The sequence below is a fragment of the Belonocnema kinseyi genome, chromosome 8, assembly GCF_010883055.1.
Source record: "Belonocnema kinseyi isolate 2016_QV_RU_SX_M_011 chromosome 8, B_treatae_v1, whole genome shotgun sequence".
Classification (NCBI taxonomy): domain Eukaryota; kingdom Metazoa; phylum Arthropoda; class Insecta; order Hymenoptera; family Cynipidae; genus Belonocnema; species Belonocnema kinseyi.
Genome location: NC_046664.1, coordinates 18,901,464 through 18,924,920, shown reverse-complemented (window position 1 = coordinate 18,924,920; position 23,457 = coordinate 18,901,464). Strand labels below are relative to the sequence as shown.

General features: G+C 28.0%; 1 protein-coding gene across 3 annotated transcripts in view; it reads left to right on the top strand.

The window, feature by feature from the left end:
* The first annotated feature begins 1,371 nt into the window (after positions 1–1,371).
* LOC117178166 overlaps positions 1,372–23,457 on the top strand; it is a 25,521-nt gene continuing 3,435 nt past the window's right edge. The window contains exons 1-4 of one of the 3 annotated variants that reach the window (XM_033369444.1): positions 1,372–1,656; positions 7,149–10,166; positions 16,929–17,069; positions 17,135–17,224. In XM_033369444.1, coding sequence (XP_033225335.1) covers positions 1,498–1,656; positions 7,149–10,166; positions 16,929–17,069; positions 17,135–17,224 — 3,408 coding nt within the window. In that variant the 5' untranslated portion in view covers positions 1,372–1,497. The remainder of the gene's footprint in view (positions 1,657–7,148; positions 10,167–16,928; positions 17,070–17,134; positions 17,225–23,457) is intronic. The other 2 variants (XM_033369445.1, XM_033369446.1) reach the window with 2 other exon arrangements.

Genomic DNA, 23,457 nt, shown 5'->3' with positions numbered 1-23,457 from the left:
GAAAATTTAGGGGAATTTTTTTTCTCGTTTGCGACGCAAGTGTTAAAATTTTTTTTAAAACCCATTTTTATAATATTATTGCTGTTTAAATTCAAATAATAATTTTTATAAGCTTTAAGAATTAAAACAATTTTCTTTGATAGAAATATTTTTGTATTGTATTATTAATAAATAAATAATATTAATTAAAAAAGACTATTTTATTAATTATTTAGACTTGTGAATTTTATTATTCGGGAATTTTGAAACTCGGTGATATTATAAATTGTTCGGGAATTCTCCAATTCCGAAATTATGTTTTTCAAGAATTTTAGAGTCAGGATATTTATTTTTCAGGATAGGGAAGACTGACATCCCGAAAAATAAAATTCCGGCTACTCTAAAATTCCCGAAATTATAAAATATCCGAAATAGTACATTTCCGACCTGAAAAAATTCCTTAATTTAAACAATTAAAAAAATTCCTCATTAAATATTATTTATTTATTAAAAATATAATAATCAAATTTTTTTATTTGAGAATATTTTCTTAAGGCTTAAAGTTTTTATTTAATTATTGTTTGTATTTAAAAAAACAATGGTTAAAAATGATTTATTTTTGGATGAAAGTTTTTTTTTTCAAAATTTGCATAGTATTTTTTTTTAATTATAAAAAATCTTCTCAAAAATCGAATTATTAATAAACAAATAAAATTAATAAGTAGAAAATTTGGGGTGATTTTTTTTCTGTTGCAGGGCAAGGTATTACAAATTTTGTAAATACCATTTTTTTTTATTATTGCTGTTTGAAATTCAAATAATAATTTTTAAAAACTTTAAGCATTAAAAAAATGTTTCTTTGATAAGAATATTTTTTTATTGTATGATTAAGAAATGAACAATAATAATTTTAAAAACTATTTTCTTAATTATTTATATTTGGGAATTTTATTATTCGGGAATTTTCAAATTCGGTAATATTATAAATTGTTCGGGAATTTTGTTTTTCGGGATTTTTAAGTCTTCCTGCAGGATGTTTATTTTCGTGATTGTTATATTAAAAAATTATTTGACCCTTCGAATCGAATAACATAACATAATAATGTGATTTAATTTAAACAATTAGAATTACAATCCACAAGCAATATTTTTTTTAATTCAACACCAAAATAAATAAAAATTACAATCCATGTGTCATTATTATTTTTTAAATTCAACACCAAAATAAATAAATCAGAAATTTAAAAAATATAAATCTAAAAGTGGTTGCTCCCACGATTCGTAGATACGGTACTGACCCGAGACAGCAGAAAAAGGAATAGGTGGGGGTACCGGCGAATCGAGGAACAAAATGGAATGAACGAAAAAGCGCCAGAGTGCAAAGATGTCCGCTACACAACGTTCTCTGCGTTAGCGAGAATTGCTCCGAATGCATACCGACGCAGTCGCAACGCGTTCAGGGCAGTGTCGTGTCCTTAGTTTTTAGAAAAAAATCGCGATACCAGAATTCATTTCACGATGAACGAAATAACACCCCCAGTTGTTGCGAGTGCCTCAAATTCGGAAGTGAACACGGTCCTCGCGACTACCTGCGAGGAAGCAGTTACCATCAAGCAAGAGCTCCAGTACACCCACGATGAAAATTTCGAAACCCAATCTCCAGAATCAGTGACGAGTGTAAGTTTTTTTTTAAATTTAATTTTTAAAACATCGAGTGACAGGCGCTCGACTTTTCTCGAGAAGTTCGGGGTTTCTCTTCGACTTGCATGTGTGACCTGTCTTCACTTTGTCAGTTTTGTTTTCCGATATTTTTTTTTTCTTGAACCTCTTGAACTGTGAATAACGTGTGCAAAGTGAGATTCCTAGAGTTTCGAATTAAGCCCATTTCGTGTTTTCTTTTTGTGTTTTAGAATTTATTATTGATTTCGGTGTTGAAAGCTCCCGGAAATCACCGGCGTTTTGTCGGAAAAGAGTGAAAAAGGCGCGTAAATTCTTGTCGGTTTTGTTTTTGTGGGGGAAATGATTTGAATGTCTTTAGTGTTTTCCACTTTTTCGGAAATTTTTGGTCTTTTGTTTTTTTTTCAGGGTAAGTTTGCAGGGGTAGGTTTCGGTGTTGCGATTGAATCATTTTTTCGGGTTAAATCCTTCAAAAAGAGATTTTTCTTTTTGAACGCAGGTGTATTCCAGCTTTTAATGAATCAGCATTAAATGATACATTTAGAGAAAAATGAAGAAGGGAATTCGGAACATTGATCAAAGTTAACCTCAAAATCAGAAATAATCTATGGAATAATCATCTGTTTGTGAAACATTGTAATCTAATCGATTATCAATTATTGTTTCTATTCGTATTTTCCTGAATACAACGTATATTGTGAACGCAATGTGTTCTATTTGATGTAAACATTACGGTTTTGGAAATGTTGATAATTGTTATTTTGCAGTTTTTTATTTTTAACGAATGCTAATTATTTATCGTTATTTATAGGGATATTGTTAGAAATTGTTGATTTTTAAAGATCACGTGGGTTTCTGAGTTCCCGCCATAAATTTGAAAATTGAAATCTGCCGATAATGCAGAAATCTATTTACTTTTACCAACAATCACAGTCTACCTTACCATCAACCAGTGCCGTATTGTGTTATCTTTAGCGGTGTATTCAAATTTAAATCAATATTTCAAATGCGCCCTCTTTCCTTTCTACCTTTGAGGCGAAACATAATAAAGTTTTTTTTTAGGATACATTGAACTTGGTTGGTATTATAGAACTTAGTATTATTAAGAATTATTTTTTAAATATGTATTGATAACAGGCTTCAAAGTTCTAAATGCTTCTAAAACATGGAAAATAAGGAGATTTTTCACGAAAGTAGCAAAGCAATTTTTTAAATAACCAAGTTGCAGTTTTAACCAAAAAAGCTGAAATTTTTACCAAAATGCAAAAATTAACCAAAAACTAGTTCAATTATTACTTAAAAAAAAAAATTTACACCAAAAGTTTTTTTTTCAAAAAAGATTAACGTTAATAAAATAGTTGAATTTTCTGCTAAGAAACTAATTTTTAATAAATTGCTTGAATTTTTAGTTCAAAAACAATTTTAAACAAGAAGAAACGATTTTTTCAAAAAATATTTGAATGAAAAGTTTAAAAAAATAATTTTCTTCAAAATAATACGAATTTTGAACCAAAAAGTTGAATTTTCTGTAAAAATATTTAAATTCCAATAGTCAAAAAATAATTTTCTACCAAAAAACGCGAGTTTTAACCCAATAGTTTACTTTTCAATTTAGAGAAATGTTGAACCAAATAGTTGAATTTTTAGTTAAAAAATTAATTTTCTCCAATAAAATACGAATTTTTAACCAAATACAAGAGTTTTTAGTTTACAAAATTAATTTTAAGCAAAACAAAAAAATGATTTTTGAACAAAATAGTTTAATTTTTTGTTAAGAATCTAATTTTCAAGAAAATAGTTCAATTGTCGATTAGGAAATTAATTTTTTGCAATAAAACATGAATTTATAACCCATTACCAAAATTTTAAGTAAAAACGTTATTTTAAACAAACAAACAAAAAACGATTTTTCAAGGTTATAGTTGAAATTAAGGTTTGAAAAATTAATTTTCTTTAATAAAAGAATTAATTTTAAACCAAATGAAAAGATTTTGCAACAAAATAGTTGAATTTTCTACCACAGATAAATTTTTAACCAAATACATGAGTTTAAATTTTGAAAAAACAACTAAATTTCTATTAAAAAGATAAATGCTCAAACAAAAATAAGAATTTTCAGCTAAAAAAAGATTTTTTAACAGGATTTGATTTTTCTGACACAAATATTAATTTTGATTTAAATATTTTTTATTTAAAAAGATGAGTTTTCTGTAAAAAAAAAATAATTTTGAAACAAAAAAAAACAACAAATTTTGGACAAAAGAGTTGAATTTCCTACCTAAAAGATGAATTTTAACCAAATATTTGAGGTTTTAGTTTTAAAAAAATGTAATTTTGAACCAAATTGTTGAGTTTTCATTTGAAAACCCAATTTTTAACAAAATAGTTCAATTTTAAGTTAAGAAAATTAATTTTCGTCGACAACACACAATTAATTTTCAATAAAAGTCTTGAATTTTCGGTTAAAATAATTAATTTCCAATGACATAGAAAAAAAACAATTTTCAGTTTAAAAATTTGTTTTCAGAAAAATAGTTTAATTGTTTGTTAAAAAGCAAAACAATTTCAAAAAAAGCGTTGAATTTTCTACCAGAAAGATGAATTTTCATCCAAATAGTTGACTTTGTAGTTACAAAAAAATTTCAAATTTTCATCGAAGACAAGAATTTTCAGTCAAAAAAATTATTTTTTTATCAAAGTAGTTAAATTTTAAACGAAGTAGTTGAATTATCAATCTAAAAAGATGAGTTTTCAACAAAATAGTTGAATATTCAGATCGAGACAGATTAGTTATCAATTAAATAGTTGCATTTGTAACCAAAAAATAATTGAATTTTCTCAAAAATAAATTAATTTTTTTAGCAAGAAGTGCTAATTTTCAGTAAAAGGCGGAATGTTAAATAAAACAGTTGAATTCTCAACCAAAACCGATTATTTTCTACCAAAAAGTTGCATTTAAAAATATATATATATATTCTTTACCAAGAGAGATGAATTTGTAAATTAAAAAGACGAACTTGCGAAAAGTAGTTTAATTTTTAAGCAAAAAAAGCGTTTGAAGAAAGATGTTTAATTCTTAACAAAGTAATTAAATTTTTAACAAATAGCAATAATTTTCAACCAAAAATAATTCACTTTAAGCCATATAGAAAAGTATTCTGTAGGTTTTTTGTTTAATGACTGATTAAGTTCTCTTAATTTTTATTATGTCAGAGCTAAAAAAAATTCTCTTTAAAGGGTTTATTGCTCTCGAAATTCTGTATAAAATGAGCCCAGGATGAAGCCAAATTGTGCATTTTTAGGTAGATATTGCAAAATTAGTATAAATTTCACAAAGAATATTGCAAATTTTCCAACTTTCTTTTTACTGTATAACTCATTTTCTGACGAGAAAAATGCTTAATATTTTTTTGGGACGACTGAAAAATCCCGAAAAATAAAATTCCCGAAACTAAAATTACCGAATTCGAAAATTCCCAAATAATAAAAACACCGAATTGGAAAATTCTCGAATAATAAAATTGCCGAATTATAAAATTCTCGTTATTGAAAATTCCTGAATAATAAAATTCACGACAGTTTATAATATTACCGAATTGTAAAATTGAAGAAATTAAACAATTACAATTTTTTGTAAATATATTTTATTTATTACAAATACAAAAATGAAAAAAGGTAGGATGAAAATACAGAATGATTTTTTTGGTTCGAGGTTCAAATTTGGTCAAATTTAGAAGTCTTCAAAAAAATCTAATTTTCAAGTTCAAAACATGAGAATTTAGCTTGCAGCTACTGAGTTGCTGAATTTATACACTGAAATCAATAATATATATATATATATATAAATTGTAATTGTTTAATTTCTTGAATTTTCCAATTCGGTATTTTTATTTTTCGGTAATTTTATTTATTCCGATAATTTTATTTTTAAATAAAAATTTTCATGCTTTTTCAATACAATATTTCAAATTCAGAGTCTCAGGTCTTCCTTTATATTATTTTTTATATTAAATTTAATAAATAAGTTTATTAATATATTATTTCTATTATTTTTTTAAATAATATAGTCGTAATTAAATGTTTTTATTAAATTTAAAATATCGTTTGAATGTAAATTATTTAACTTTTAACCCGTTTAATTTCAAATTTCTTAATGTAGAAAAAAAAGTGTTTAATCTTTAGCAATATTTCACTGTTGATTTAAGATGAGTCAATTGAAACCAAATATTTAAAAGAAAACAATTTTAAACTAAATTGTTTTACATAGAAAGCTTTGAGTCTCTAGAATTTCGAAGATCTTTTAAACTTTTAGCGTTACAATTTTTATTGTACTATTTAAAAACTGTTTAATTTGTAAGTGAAATTGTTAAATTTTGACGGATAAATAATAATTGGAAACTTAACATTTGTAGAAAAAAATCTGAGTAATTTTAAGAGATATTTAGAAGTTTTGAAAAGATTCAAAATTGATTTAAAAATTGAAATGATTATAAGTGATTTAAATGAAATGTTTTAGCTTTTTTTTTCAGAATTTCTATAAAATATATTTCAAAAAAGTGCTAAATTTTTTGTTTCAAATCTGCAAATATCTAAATTTTGTTTTAAATTCGACTGTATGTATTTGAAATTGTTTAAAGTTCTAAATTTCACTCGAATCTTTTTAAAACTGCTAAATATCCCTTAAAATTACTCTATTTTTTTACAAATAATAAGTGTTCTATTGTTATTTATGAATTCAAATTTTAAGGATTTTTTTAACTTGCAGGATTTTCTAAAATTCATAGAAAAAAATCAATTCATTTAAAAATATATTGAAAAGTTTCGGACAAAATTTCAAAAATTATTTGGAATTTGAAAAAATTTAAAACCACTTATAGATTTTTCAAGATTTCGAAATAATATTTTAAAGCTTTTGAAGGATGCCTAAACGTGTTATTTGTTGTTCATTACTTTAAATGGAAAAATGTTTAGAATAAAGTTTGATTTTTGTAATTTCATTGGCCGTTAAAAATGTTTCCCAACCGGGAAATGACCAGAAATTTTTTTCTTCGTTTAAAACGACTACCCTGTTTTCATGAAACTTGGAATCTGGTAGTTTTTGGGGTCTCTGGTAACGAATCTGAAGTCAGATTTTAAAAGTTCAATATGGCGGATCCAAAATGGTGGGCAAATTAAAAAACTACTTCGTCACACTGGATCCGCCATTTTGAATTCTGCAAATTAGGCTCTGGATTCGTAATCAGCGACTTTAGAATCCCCCCGAGTAACAAGTTTGATAAAAATCAAACTACTTTTTAAACATTTCTTTGCTTTGGACACGCCATTAAGAATTTTGGAAATCTGATTCGCGATCAGTGATCCCTAAAGTGTCCTAAGCTGCATATATCCGTAATAAAATGATAGTAATCATCATTTCTTACGAAGATGAAGTCAGCTGACGATGAAGTGAAAATACCTAATTACTCTCGTGTTAATTAATAATTTCTTTCCAGGATGTAAGAATTGACAACGCAGACATGTACTCTGCTCAGAAAGAAAGCTACAATTTAAAAGACTGTTTCATTCGTCTCGAAAAATGTGACAAAATCTGGGAAACGCTCAAGGTCATAAAGAACCTCCAGCTCTCAGATTGCAAGGAAAAGAGCACCGAGAATTCCGAAGCTGCCTTGCAAGATGCTGTGCCGAATCAGCCAAAGCCTCCGACACCAGAACCAATGCAGTACCATCCGGTCCTCAATAACGGAAATGCCGCCTTGCCCAACTTCCAGTTCGCCATCAAGAGCTGGAAACGCTTATACACCTGTACCTATTGCGGAAAGCAATACACCGAGAACCGGAATCTCAAACTGCACGTTTCAAAAGTTCATGGCATAGATCCTGTCCCCAAAGATGTTTCTCGACCCAAGGATGCTCCTAAAGTTCCCCTTCCCACTGTTCTCAAAGTTCCTGTCCCTGTCGAAGCTCCACGTCCTCAAGAAATTCCCCGTCCGAAAGAAATTCCTCGTCTGAAAGAAATTCCTCGTCTAAAGGAAATTCCTCGTCTGAAAGAAATTCCTCGCCTGAAGGAAATTCCTCGTCCCAAAGAAATTCCTCGTCCCAAGGAAGTTCCTCAACCGAAAGAAATTATTCGACCCAAGGACATGGTTCGACACCAGGAATTGGTACGGCATCAGGAAATGGTGCGGCACCAGGAAATTATAAGACATCAGGAAATGGTTCGACCGGAAATGGTTCGTCCCAAGGAAGTTCCTCGTCCCCAGGAGGTAGCAGCTCGTCCCAAGGAGATTCCGAAAGTGAAAACAGATCCCCTAGTTTGTCAGACGTGTGGGAAAAAATACGCGGATGGCCGTTCAGTGGCTGGTCACTCTCTTCGCGTTCACGGTATTTTAACCGAATACCACGAGCGATGGTTGGCTCAACAGGAAAATCCGAATGACTACACCGTTGAGGATCTGCTGAAGAGACACGCCTGCAATACTTGCGGCAAAAGATACAGTTGCATGAAAAGTTTGCGACTGCACTACTTGCGGGAGCACAATGTCGTCATTCCTCTGTTGCGAGCAGGTCGAAACGTCGGCTCGATGGTTTCAGTACCGACGAACACAATTACGCACTCGGGCGACATGCTGAAGCACATGAATGTCTGCAACATTTGCGGCAAGAAGTACACCAAAAACTGGTATCTGCGCGTCCACTGTCTCGAGGTTCATGGGATCCCGATGCCTTACGGCAAAGTCAAGGCCAACTTCACTCCCAATCTGCGAGTGATCAAGAAGGAGATAGTCGAGGAGCCGGAAGCCGCGAATTATCCCCAATCGGAGGAGCAGAAGTTCTCCTCGGTCGTGAATTTTACAACAAGGACTCCTCAGAATTGCGGGATGACGGAGAACGGAATGCCGGCGCGAGTTGTGAAGATGTACCAGTGCATGGCTTGCAAGAAGGAATTTATCTCGATTTCGAAACTGCGGACGCACTCGTTCGCACGCCATGGAATCGTCATTCCGCGGTTGAGGAAACCCTACCGAAAGAGCAATCCGTCGCCCATGAAGGTGGAATTCGACGCGAGGGTCAAGTCGGAGGAATTGAAGAAGCTTCAAGTCTCGACGCCGAAGCAGGTCAGTTTGGACCGATACTTCAAGAGTCCCCCGAGTGGAGGAAGTGTCAGCCTCAGTCCGAGTTTACCTCCTCCGCAGCCCGCTCCCATCAAAGACAAAGTGAAAATGGCGCGTCCAAGGGACATTCCTCCAGTTAGAACTCCTCCTGCGCCAATTCCAGCGAAGGCTCCCAATCTACCGGTTCCGAAGGCGCCAGTGAGAGTCGTCTCGAATCTTCAAGTTCCGAAAGCACCAGTGAAAGTTGTCGCCAATGTACCGATGCCGAAAGCGCCAACCCAGTTAGTGAAGTGCAACTTGTGTGCTCGGACCTGCAAGGACATCCGGAAGCACTACACTGCTTATCACAAGATTCGTTATCCCGAGTCGGTGATGGACGCTCCCTTTTTCAAGGCTGATGCTCTCGAGAGTCCCGCGACTCCCGCAGTTGTTAAACGTGAACTGGCCTCGCCGCCGCAAGAGATCCAAGGACTTTTGGCCAACAGAGCCCCGAAGAAGAGGAGACGAAGATTCGCCTCGTTGACGATGCGGAAGAGACGTCGGACTGAGAAGCCACGACAAGTCCCGGATCCGGGGATTGCGAGTCCAGTCGTTCAGAGTCCAGTGATTCAGAGTCCAGTTGTCAAGAGTCCGGTGATGAAGAGCCCGGAAAAGAAGAACTTTGGAGTTGAGATTGCCAAACCGAAAAAGGTCGTTAGCCCCGTTATGAGCGGCTACAAGTGTACGATCTGCAGTGGTTATTACGCGAGTCCGAAGAGCCTGAAAATTCATCGGCAGAAGCACAGAATGAAGGGCGAGACTAAGGAGAATATTCATCTTATAAAGCACAACTACAAGAATGGATGGAAGGCGGCGCAGGAGAGGAAAGTGGACGTGTCGAGTTTTGACGAGTCTGCAGTTAGCATGGAGATGGATATCGATGTGGGGAATGAGTCTCGCACCTCCTACACGGAGAGTGTCAATCAGTCGTCGAGTTCGGAGTCGAGGGACAGCAGCAGGAGATCGACGAGGTCTAGTCTGAATGCCTACAGTTTGAGCGAGACGACCTGCGAGTGCGGAAGGTCCTTCCGCGATCCGCATACTCTGTTTATGCACAAAGAGAAGTGCAGAACGGCGCACAGAATCGAGAGGGAGAAGTCGACGGTGACGAGGTCGAGCAGCGATCGAGATTCCGGAATTGGCATCAGTATTACAATCAAGAAGAAGAATGACTCGTATGAAATTGTGAGCAGAGACAGTGGTGATGATGACAAGTCGAAGGATTCCAGCACGTCCAAGGATTTGGATCAGATGTCGAGGTCTTCGGACAATTCTTCCATTCCGGACTTTGGCGAGAGGACGTATCCTGACCTGTTGCCGGCGCAGTGCAGTAAGGATCACAGCGTCTTGAAGATTCAGGTAATTGTGCATTTTTTTGTTTTCTTTATAGATTTTTGTGTGTTTTGGGTGTCCTGGAAATCTTTAAAAACCTGGAAAAATCCTTGAATTTTGCGCATGGTCCTGGAATTTGTATTTTATTTTCTTCCTTAACCCTTGTGTTGCCACCCGCGTACTCGGGTACCCATCGGCATACGTTTTGTCAATTAACTTTTTTTCTAATAAAGATAGGCCGGATGCTTCCCGAAACAGCATGATTTAACTGATTCTCTATCGAAATTTGCATTGCACATATTTTTAGAAATTTTTTAGCTTGAAATATCTTGCAATTAAAAAAAAACAAACACGGTGGTGCCACCCGGGTACCCATCGGCATACGTTTTGTTAAATAAATTTTTCTGATAAAGATAGGCTCAACGCTTCTTGAATCAGCATTATTTATCTGATTCTCTATCGAAATTTACATTGCACATATTTTTAGAAACTTTTTAGCTTGAAACATCTTGCAATTAAAAAAAAAAACGGTGGTGCCACCCGGGTACCCATCGGCATACGTTTTGTTAAATAACTTTTTTTCTGATAAAGATAGGCTCAACGCTTCTCGAATCAGCATGATTTAACTGATTCTCTATCGAAATTTGCATTGCACATATTTTTAGAAATTTTTTAGCTTGAAATATCTTGCAATTAAAAAAAAAAACACGGTGGAGCCACCCGCGTACTTGGGTACCCCGACAGAAAAAGCATGATTTTCGTACAGTATATTATAAAAATAAAGTTTGTTATAATAGTATATGAAGTAAATATGGATAATTTTATAAATAATAACAAAATATATACACATTTTTAATGGAATTTTCTTGAATTCTTGGACGTAATACCGAGCCTCCTCGGAAACTAGAAATTTGCGATGTAGCTGCGCACGTTTTATATATGTTTCAGTACTACCAAGGTCACTGCATATTATCAAATTATTATATTCAAGTAGGAATACCTTCCTAGAATATGAATAATTAAATATTCATTGAATACACATAGTTACTTCAAGTTACAATGGACTTCTAACAATAATTTCGTTGGCGTGGTACCCGGGTGGCAGACGCTGTGAGTTTTTTTGGGTAGCAACACAAGGGTTAAAGAAAAAATAGGATTTCAGTGGTGGGTGAACCGTTTTTCTTAGTAGTTTCTATTTGATTTATAATTTTTTATTCTGTTTGAAAGTAGAAAAACACACCTTTTTAACATTTGATTGAACATTAGGGTGGTTCAAAAATGCATTGGAAATTTTTTTTTATTTTAATAGGGACATCCCAGAAATTAGTTCGAATCCACACAAAAATAAATGCGTTTTGAATTGAATGAAATTTAGACTGAATAGTTCACGTGATACCTAATAAGAGAAAAATACTCACAAGATGCAAATATATTTTCCAAGACCGGAAAGTCGGGAACTTTTAATATTTTATGAAAAAAACTGGCTCAAACTTTTAGAAATAGTGATACATTTTTTTAAATTAACACTTAAATTTCTTTATTTACATCGGCCAAACTAAAATCCAAAGGAAAATTCGTACCTCCGATTTTTCATTTTCCTGAAAAATTGAATAAAACAAGAAAACATACAATAGCTTTTTCATCTAAAAACCCTGAAAATTCACGTTTTTTCACGTTTTATCAAATTGTTCACGAAAATAAAAAATGAGAAGTACCAATTTTTCTTTGGATTTCAGCTTGATCTTTTTCTATTGTGTTGTCACTTAGTTTCGAATGCGTAATTCGAATATCTTCACTTTAAATATTTTCCAATTTAGATTTTTAGTTTTTAGGCGTAAATTTCAATTTAAATACTTGAACAATAAAAAAATTAGAAGCATTTAAAATTGAAGATTTTTGATAAAACTGTTTTTAGTTGATCAACTGTAAATATAAATAAATTAATGATTGTTTTAATTGAATTGTACTTTCAGATTTAAAAACAGGTTAGCCGTTAGACCGGGAATTTTCTGAACCCGGGAAATGACGGTGACTTTATTCAGTGCGTAATTTGAAAATATTTCACTTACAAATTTTCCATTTTGGTTGTTAATTTTTAAGCGTACATCTTTCATTTAAATAATTTAAAAATACAATTTTTAAGATTTAAAAATTTTGAAATTACTGGCGTTTGAAATCGACAAAATTTAAGAATTTCCAAATTTTAAGGTAGTTGTGCCAAAAGTCAGATAACGGAAAAAAGTGGTTTTTCTATGATTTTAAGAATAAAAATATTATAACTGATGTCATTTTAAATAAAAAACATTATTTTTTATGAAAAATGTTCTAAAAAAAAACACATTTATTTTAGCCATGTTTTTTGCAATTGCATCTTTTCTCGCCTCCGCTTCTTACCCATTTTTAAAAAATGATTGGGTTTTAATAAACGTTTCCAATTTGAAAAATAACTAAATAATCTTCAAATATAATTATTTGTTTCAAAAATGTTTTTTTTTTTTAAGTAATTGTTCTAAGGATTTCAGCCATAGAAAAATTTACTTTCAAAATTATAAACAGTAGAGTTGTAGATAATGTTTTCCCGGCAAAAATAAGCCGTTATTTATTAAAATGCCATTATTTTTAAAAAATTGATAAGAAGCGACGGTAAAAAAATTCAATTTAAAAAAAACATGGTTAAAATTAATCTTCTTTTTTGTAAATTTTAATATTTTTCATACAAAATAATTTTTTTAATTTGAAAGGACATCAGTTATAATATTTTGATTTTTAATATCATAGAAAAACTATTTTTCTAGATGTCTGACTTTCAGCACAACTACCTTAACGTTAAAAATTAAATTGTTTCAAGTAGAATTTTGAAATTTTTTGTTTATTTAAACAAATACAAACGCCCGATTGAAACATTAAAAACTATTTAAAACTTTAAAATAAATTCAAAATAATATATTCATAATTAAAATTAAATTATAAAAGGCTTCAAAAAAATACAAAAAATGTGCTTAAGATCCCTAGGAAAATGGGAAACGACTTTTTATTTTGAAGAGATAATTTTAAAGAAAATATTTTAAAAGATTTCCAAAATTGTAGAAATATTTTTCATTTTATAGGTTAAAACAAAAATTTAGGAAGAAATCGAATCATTATACAAAATGTTTAGAAGTTCTGAAAAAAATTTTAAATAATTGAAAATTTCAGTAAATGTAAAAAAGAAAAGACGAATTTTTGACCAAGAAGATTAATTTTTACCCTAAAAAGATTAATTTGCTGGAAAGTAGTTGAAAATTTATATAATTTCTTCTATGTAAATTTTATTCGACTAATTATATTTATTTTATTTTCAACATTTTTAAATTAGGTAACAAATAATTTAATTTTCTACCAAATAGTTGCATTTTTTACTGCAAATTTATTTTTTACCAAAAAGAACGAATTTATATAATTTCTTAGGTGTAAAATTTATTTAACTAATTTTTAGTTTATATTTCTTTTGCTTCTTTATTTTTTTAACTTAATAGCTGAATTTTTTAACCAAAAAAAGATCAGCGTTTAAGCAAAAATAGAGTAGTTACATTTTCATTTAAGAAAATTAAGTTTCAATAAACAAAAACGAATTTTCTGCAAAATAGTTTAATTTTGTACCAAATAATAGAATTTTCCACCCAATTCTTCAATTTTAAACCAAGGATTTGAATTTTCAAGCTTAACAGATGAATATAATAAAATATAGTCGGTGTAACGAAAAAAATTTCAACAAAATGTAAAATAGTTGAGTTTTCAGTTTTAAAAAAATTAATGTTTAACAGAAAAAAAACGAATTTTCAAGTAAAATTATGAATCTTAAAAAAATAACTTTTAAGAAAGTAGTTCAAATTTCAATCCAGGAGCTTTATTTTCAACTTAGAAACATGAATTTTCAATAAAATACTCAAATCCTTAACTAAAACTGACCAATTTCCAACCTAACTGTTGTATTTTCAACCTAAATGTCGATTGTTTAATAAAAAAGACGAATTTTTGAACAAAATACCCCATTTTTCAACTAAATACTTATATTTTCTACCAAGTTGTCAAGTTTTCAAGTCGAAAATAAGAATTTCTTACAAATCAGTTGAATATCCAACAAATACATTTAGTTTCAAACGAAGACGATTAATTTTTAATCATACTTGCATTAAAAAAATTTTTTATCAGTTTAGAATTATTAGATTAGAAGACCAGGAAATTTTGCTTAAAAAACAAAGTTAATTTTCCATTGCATTTAAGACAAAATTTAAAATAATCGGGTAGTTTTTTTTTTAAGTCAATTCTTAACGAAATATTTGCCGAAGATTTCATTATAACCGTATTTTAAAATTAATTTTTAAGTATAATTTAAATGTTAGAAACCCGAAACTTAAATATTACTACTTTATAATATTATTTTGGAAAATTGTTTCATTAAAAAATAATTAAACTGAAAGGGAGCGAAAGAAAGCGAATTTCGAAATTGGAATTTTGCAGCAACCCTGTAAAAGATGTACAAGTGATAGGTTTGAATTGAAAATTAAAAATAATCAGGATTGCTAACGACCCGGAGGAGCTGTAAAAGTCATTGAATTTTGAAAAAATTCTGAAAAACTTGGAAAATTCATGGAATTTTCAAAAAATGTCTGCATTTTTTTATGTACACCCACTTCAAAGTCTTAATAATTATTTTAGTACTGCAGGGCAAATTTTAAATTTGCTTATTAATAAAAATTAAAAATAATTAGGGTGGCTACTGGGCCGGGAAACCGGGCATTTTTTTGAGAACGAGAAAAACCAGACTATGATAGTGAATTTTTTCTTTGGCCTGGGATTTTACAAATTTTTGGAAGAAAAATCTATCCAATCACTCAAAATGTAACAAATTAGGGTCAATTTTTTCTTTTTAAAAATTTTGAGTTCAATTTTTAACTTTTTCTATAATGAAATCACATAAATCTAAAATATTTTACTTTTTAATGCAATGCAATACGTTTCTGCATCTATTGGTGATAAACTATTTATAGATTTCATCTTTGAAAATTGAACTTCATAACTATTTTTAATTTTTTTTAAATTTCTAATTAATAGATTTCTAATTAAACCCTTTTAATAAATTAAAAATAGTATTCAAATATTGTTTCAGTGTAAAATATTCCATTTTTAAGTCATTTAATTTGAATTTTTTGTATTTAACAATTTTGGATTATTTATTTAAAATAATTGACGAATCATGTATTAAAAACTAAGGAATTTGATTTTTAAATGTTGTACTTTCAATTGTTCGATTTAAACGATTTTTAATTTGAAAGTGATGTTTTTAATTTTTATGTAAAAATAAGAATTTTCCAATTATTGAAAAAATTAACTTACATGGATTTTTGTATAAAATATTTAAGTTTCACGATTTTAATTGCAAAAGAAAGGTAGGAAATTTTGCTATTTATTTTTGTTATCGAATTGGAAGAACTTTTTTTACATTTTTGTTGCATTGAAGACTGCAAATCTAGTTTTTTTTTTAATTTTTAAATTAAAACATAAAATTTTAGTAAACTTGTAAAGAAGGAAATGTTAGTTTCTAAAGTTCTATGAATTGGAAGAAGGCTCATTTTTCATTTTTAACGTTTTTCTTGAGTTGGATGGAGGAAATTTTCGATATTCCATTTTTTTTTTTAATTAAAAGAGGGAACTTTTTTGTTTTTAAGATCCTTAGTGATTAGCAAGGGAGGAAATTTTAGTTATAGTTTTTTCTGAATTGGAATAAGGATACGTTAGATATTTTTCTCAAGTTGGAAAGAAGGAAATGTTGATTTAAAAAGATATATGAATTGGAAAAAGGATAATTCGTATTGTGTTCGAAGGGACATTTTCGTTAGTTATTTTTCTTCTGAATTTGAAGAGGCAATTTATTTCCTTTTTAATTTTTTTTTTTAGTTTAAGGGATGAATTTTTTATTTTTAATCTGTTTTTTCTGAATTTTAAAGATTTTTGTCGACTAGCACAATGGAGATATTTTAGTTAAATTTTTTTCTGATTTGGAATAGGGATATTTTTTATTTTTAAGATTTATGTCGAATTGGAAGGGAGAAAATTTAGACATTCAATATTTTATGAATTTGAAGAAGCCCTTTTTTGTTATTGTCATTTTCATCGACTTAAAAAGGTTGAAATTTTTGTTATTTATTTTTCTTCTGCATCGAGAGAGGACATTATTCTTTCTTTTAAAATTTTTTATTAAGTTTAAAGGAACAACGTTTTTTTCAATATTATTTCGGAATTGTAAGAGGGTAACTTTTTATTGGTAACATTTCTATTGATTTTTAAGAGACGAAATTTCGATTTTCAATTTTGTTGTGAATTGGAAGAGGTAATTTATTTTATTTTTTTTTCAAGATTTCTATCGACAAGGCAGAGAGGCGATTTTTTTATTTTTTCTGAATTGGAAGCGGATTGTTTAAGGGATTGTTTTAAGACATTTAGCGACCACGAAGGAAGGAGATTTTAGTTTAAGTTTTTTATTAATTGGAAGAGATAAATGGAAGATATGAATAAAACATTTCTTCATCTTTAATTTAAACGGCGGGAAATTTTTTTCTGGAATAAAACGGCCACATTGGATAATGATTTTTAGAATAGTTTTGTATTCAAAATGAAAAACAAATTTTAGAATAGGTTTGAATTGAAAATATAAAGAACTCATTCCGAGGATATATTTAAATGAAAAATGAAAAACAGTAATTTTTATAATAGGTTTGAATTAAAGATAAAAAAAACAATGATTTTTAGGAGAATGGGGAAGAAAAGGGAAAGAGTGGATCATTTCAATCATTTCAACGGAGCATTTCAAGAAATATCTTTCGACAATGGCAGGTTAAACTCAAAGAGCGATTATTGCAGCCTCGAGATCGTGAATTAATTTCACAAGCAGTGAGTTCAAGTCAAGATTTTATTAATTCTAGGCAGCCTGGCCTAATAAAATAATGTTTTTGTAGGGTTTTCAAAAAAGCGATTGGAACTTACGACAATGGCAGGTTAAGCTCAAAGAGCAATTATTGCAGCCATGGGATCGTGAAATAATTTCAGTGAGTTAAGACAAAATTTTTTTATTTTTAGGCACCCTGGCCAGATTTCAAAATAATTGATAGGGTTTTTTTTTTTTTTTAATATGAGATTGGGAGAAAAAAAAGGAGTTGGAGAGTCTAGGGAAAATATGTTAAAATGATTATGGACTTAGGGTTTCTCAATATTAGGGCCTAGCCTTTTTTTATTCTATTCTTTATTCTTTAAAATTTTTTTAAACTGGTAAATGACAGTGAATTCCTTTTTTGACCGGGAGTTTTATTTTTATTTTCAATTACGCTATCATTCGGTTTACAATGCGTAATCCAAAAATGTTTTATTTTTAATTTTTTTTATTTTTAATCGCACATTTTTTATTTAAAAAATTTTAAAATACTGTCGAAAAGAATTCAAATAAAAATTAAAAGCGTTTGAGGTTGAAAATTTTTGAGAAAAAAAAACTTTTATTTTATCAACTGTGAATATATATAAATAATTTGTTTTAATGGATCTGTACTTTAAGTGTCAAAAACTGAACAATAATTGATTTAACAATACGATTCTAAATTTGTTAAAAATTTCCAGATTTTAACGTTAAAGATTAAATCTTATTTAGACATTATAAACTATTTTCAACTTAAAAATAACTTCATATTAATGTATTCGTAGTCAAAGGCTTTTATTACATATAAAATATTGTAAGTGAATATTACCGAGAATATAACCGAGAAATAAATTGTCTGAGAATCTATGAGAATCTCAGAGTTTATTTTAATCAATAGGAAATTGCATTTTTTTCGTTACCTTTTTGGTTGAAAATCCAACTCTTTCTTTGAAAGTTTATCTTTTTTATTTTAAACTTTACCTGCTTTAGCAGAAATTAAATTTCTTTTGATAAAAATGCAACTGTTTGGTTAGAAATTAAGCTGTTATATTATTTTCTTGAAAACTTAACTATTTCGTAGAAAATTTACTTTTTGTTTATAATTTATATTTTGGTATTGAAAAATGAACTAAAATATTTTTTGGATAAAAGTTCCACTTATTAAAAAAAAGTATTTTTTATTACAATTGCATCTGTTTTAGTACAAAATTGATCTTTTTTGGATAAAAATTCAACTATTTGGTAGAGAATTTAACTATTTTGTTAAAAGTTCAGCCTTTTTGGCTGAAAAACTTCGTCTTTTTGGATCGAAAATGAAATTTTTTTCATAGAAACTTATTTTTTTTTTTTTTTTGTTACAAAAATTCCATTTTTGATGTTACTGAGTTAACTGGAATCTTTTTTGGATGAAAAATCAACTTTTATTGTTATAAAAAATTCTTCTGCTTAAAGATAAATTCCATATTTTTTGATAAAAATGTAGTTATTTGCTAGAGAATTCAACAATTTTGCTAAAAAAATCATCCTTTTTGTTTAAAAATTCGCCTGTTTAGATTGAAAATTCATAGTTTGATCCTGAAAACTCGACTAAAATCTTTTTCAACATAAAATTCAACTACTTTTTTAAAAATTTATCTTTTTGATTTGGAACTTCATCTGTTATAGAATTTTTATTTTTTGTATGAAAATGCAACTTTTTGGTTAAAGATCGTTCTTCTTTGCTTGATAATGCAACTAATTTGTTTAAAACATTTAGTTGAATCGCTTTCTCAAGAAATCACTTTTTTTCTTAAAGATTTATATTTTTGAAGTTGAAAAGTTATATCGTTTTTTTTTTGTTTAGAATTAATTAATGACAGAAAATGGAACTTTTTCGTTTTTAAGATTGATATTTTTTAGTTAAAAATGCGCGTTTTTTTTGTAAAAAATTATTTTCTAGTTGAAAATTTCCTTTTTTTTTGCGTAAAATGCATCAGTTTCGTGGAAAATAATTTTTTGTTGGACAGTAATATTTTTTGTTTGAAAATTGAGTTTTTATAAAGAAAATTTGTCTTCTGGTTTGAAGGTTCTATAATTTAGATAAACTTTCATTTATTTTTTGAGTCAAAAATCTTTATTTGTTGGAAATTCGTCTTTTTGATTTTCAAATTATTTTCTTTTGTTGTATAAATTTCATTCTTTTGTGATTAAAATATAAACTATGAAACTTTTTCGTTGGCAATTTGTCTTTTTAGTTTGAATATTCAACTATTATGTTAAAAATTCAATTATTTTGAGAAAAATTCCAGTATTTTGTTAAAGAGTTATCTTTTAAAGTAGAAAATTTTTTTTTATGTTGAAAATTTAATACATTTAAAAATTTTAAAGTATATAAAACACTGTAATTCCCGAAAGTGTAGAAAGTTTCTTTTTTTTTGTTTAAAAGTTTAACTAGTTGGTATTGAATGCACCTGTTTTAGTTGTAATTTCATTTTCTTTTTTAAAAAATTTAGCTATTTGGTTGAAAATTTATAATTTTTTTTAAAAAATTGTCTTCTCGGGTTTCAATGTCAACTGCGTTTCCTAAAATATTCGAAATTTTATCATTACAACTAGAATATCATTGAATTTTTTCTTTGGGTTGGAAATTCATCTATTTTGTTTACTAATTTTACAATTTTATGGAAAATTCTTTTTTTTTTTTTTGTTAAAATTTATATCTTTTCAATTTGAAAATCTATTATTTTATTGAAAATTGTATTATTTTGTTAACAAATCAACTGTTTTTTTATTGAAACTTCTTTTTTTGGTTGAAATTTATATCTTTATAATTGGAAAGTCTATTATTTTATTTAAAATTGTATTATTTTGTTAAAAAATCAATTGTTTTATTAAAAGAACCTTCTTTTTTGGTTGATAATTCAATTTTGTCGAATATTTGTATTTTTAGAGCGAAAATTCATTTTTATTTTGATTAAAAATGCATTTTTTTTATAGGAAAGTAATCTTTTTTGGTCGAAGATTCATCTTTATTGGCTGAAAATTCAAATATTTGGTTACAAATGTAACTTTTTGTTTTATAATTCGTATCTTTCGTTTAAAAAGTGTACTACTTGGTAAAAATTTTGATTGAAAAAATTGTCTTTTTATGTAACTTACTCTTTTTCAATTGAAAATTCTATTATTTTATTACAAATTTAATTATTTTGTTGACAATTTAATTGTTTTCATAAAAACATGGTTTTAAATGCAACTGTATGGTTGTAATTTATTTATTTAGTTTTTGCTAAAAATTCAAATGTTTGGTAGAAAATTCATCTTTCTTGGTTGAAACCGAACTTTTTCTTCTTATTTAGAAATATTTAGAAGGTCTGCAAAGATTCACAATTGATTTCAAGTTTGAAATAATTTCAAAAAGTGTAAACGAAGTGTCTACGTATAAATCGATTTAAAAAAATATAGATTTTTGCAGAAAAAATTACAAGCTTTTTAAGAATTAGGAATGGTTTGAAAAAGAATTTAAAAAATTTTCTTTTGATTCCTACGAAAATTCCTATTAAAAAAAGATTGAAAAAGAGTTCCAAAATTGTCACAACTGAATCTGGAAGACTTTAAGGAAATGTTTTTAATTTTCCAGGGCTTAAGAAAAAAATGTAGGAAGAATTCAAATGATTGTAAACGAGTTGTGACACAACTTTCCACTGTTTTCATTGGCTACCATAAAACCGGAACCATAAATAATAAAAAGCGCGCGATTTTCAAACCAAATTTTACAATAAAATTACAATTTTGAAGAAAAAAAGTGAGGAAGAAGATAACATGAAATATAAACATAACAAAACTGTATGAAATATATGAAATTAGAAACATTTAGAAAAAATATTTTAAAAAGTTCTATTTTATGTTTTAAACGTTACTTTTTAAAGTTGAAAGTTCGTCTTTTTTAGTAGAAAATTAATCTTCTTGGTTGAAAATTCAACCTTTTTGGTATATTTGCTTTGGTTGAAAATGGAACTATTTTGTTAAAAATTCGTTTTTTGGTTTGAAAATTAATTTTTTTTGTTTAATTGAAGATTTAACTGCTCCATTTTTAGTTCAAACGTGCCCTTTCTCAGCTGAACATTCATGTATTTCATTGAAAAATCATCGATTTGGATAAAAATTTTTGTATTTTGTCAAAAGTAAATTTCTTTAGTAAAAAATTAATTTTCGTGGTGGTTGCAAATTTATTTCCTTGGGTGAAAGATTAATTATTTTTGTTAAAAATCTATTTGTTTGGCTGAAAATTGATTTATTTTGTTAAAAATTCATCTTCTTTGAATGAAAAAAATTTTTTAAGCTGAATGTTTAACTATTTCATGTTTTATTTAAAATTTGCAGTTTGAAAATTCAACTAATTTGTTGAAAATTCGTACACATATTTCATTGAAAATTCGTTGTTTTTTTTAAACATTAATATTCTTGATTAAAAATGTCTTTATAAATAATTTCCAGAAATAAAAATTAACATATTAAATTTTTGTTTGAAAAATATTCTTTTTTTCAGTTGAAAATTCAACTAACTGGTTAAAAATGCATGTATTTTGTAAACAAAAAATAATGTTCGTGGTTGAAAATTCATCTTTTGGTTGAAAATTTGTCCTTTTGAGTAGAAAATTAATCTTCTTAGTCTATTTATTTGGTTGAAAAATTAACTATAATGTTGAAATTCCGTTTCTTCTTGCCAAAAATTATATTTTTATTGACTAAAAATTCAACTATTTAATTTTTGGTTAATTTTTATTTATTTTTTTGTTTTGTTTTTGAAAATTGAACTATTTGATTGAGGATAATGTATTTTGTCAAGAGTTAATGGCTTTGTAGAAAATTAATATTTGTGGTTGAAAATTAATCTTTGTGGTAGAAAAATCATCTTTTTGGTTAAAAATTCGTCTTTTTTTTATAGAAAATTAATCTTCATGGCTGAAAATTCACCATTTTGGTTAGAAATTCCAATTTTTAGTTCAAAGTGGAATATTTTGGTTAGAAATTCATTTTGCTTGGTGAAAGTTAATCATTTTATTAAAATTTATTCCTGTGACTCAAAATTTATTTATTTTGTTGAAAAATCGTCTTATTGATGGAAAAACAATCTTCTTTGTTGGAAATTCATCTTTATGGTTAGAAATTTAACTATTTGGTAAAAATTTAATTTTTTGAGTGATAATTTTCTTTGAAAATTAATCTTTTGCTTGAGAATTTATATTTTTGTTGAAGATTCGACTATTTTGCTAGAAAATTAATCTTTTTGATTGTAATTACATCAGGATTGTTAAGAGTTTGGTAAAAAATTTAGTTTTTGGAGTAAAGATTGATAATTTTAATTGTAAATGTGTGTGAGTAGAAAAATCTTCATTCTGGTTGGAAATTCATACATTTTGTTAAAGATTTATATTTTTTGTTAAAAAAAAAGTTTGTTTTTTTTTTTGTTAGAAGTTCAACCATTTGATTAAAAATTCATTTCTAGTAGAAAAATTCATAATTTTCGTTTCAATTAATCTTTTTGACCGAAAATTCATCATTTTAGTAGAAATTTTATTTTATTTTATATTTTTTAGTTTAAAATTGAACTATTTCGTTGAAAGTTTGCTATTATCGGTTGGAAATTATTATTTTTTTTTTTTACTGAAAATATACTATTTCATCTTTGGTTTACAGTATAAAATTTACCTTTTTAGTTAAAAATTCGACTTTCTTGCGAGAAAATGAATCTTCTTCGTTGAAGATTCATCATTTTAATAGAAATTTATTATTTTTTTGTTGTTAAAAATTAATTTTCCTAGCTGAAAATTTAACTATTCCATTTTTGGTTGAAATTTTATTATTTTTTTTCGTTAAAAATTCATGTATTTTATTGAAAAATCGTCTGTTTTAGTAAAAAAAATAATGTTCTTGGTTAAAAACTCACCTATTTGGTTAAAAGTTATTTCTTAATTGAAGATTCATGATTTTAATGCAAAGTTCATTTTTTTGCTTAAAATTTATCATATTTGTTGGGGAAAAAATGATTTGGTTGATTTAATTATTCGATTTTCTGTTTGAAAGTTGCCTTTGTTAGTTAAAAATTCAAGTACTTTTTGGAAAATTTGGCTTTTTGGTAAAAAAAAGTTTTTTTTTTTGGGAATTTTTTCTTCTTTTTCAATACATAGTGGCCGCTGGATCGGGAAACCTGGAAAACTGGGGAATAACCGGGAATTTTATGAGGCCGGGAAAAACCGGGAAACATTTTTTCAACTTTGATTTCAACCGTTATTTAAATAATTTGTTAAATTGTGATTTTTATAAATTATTATATCATTCAGTTTAAAATGCTTAATTTAAAAAATGTTCCATTTTCGTTTTTAAGCACATATA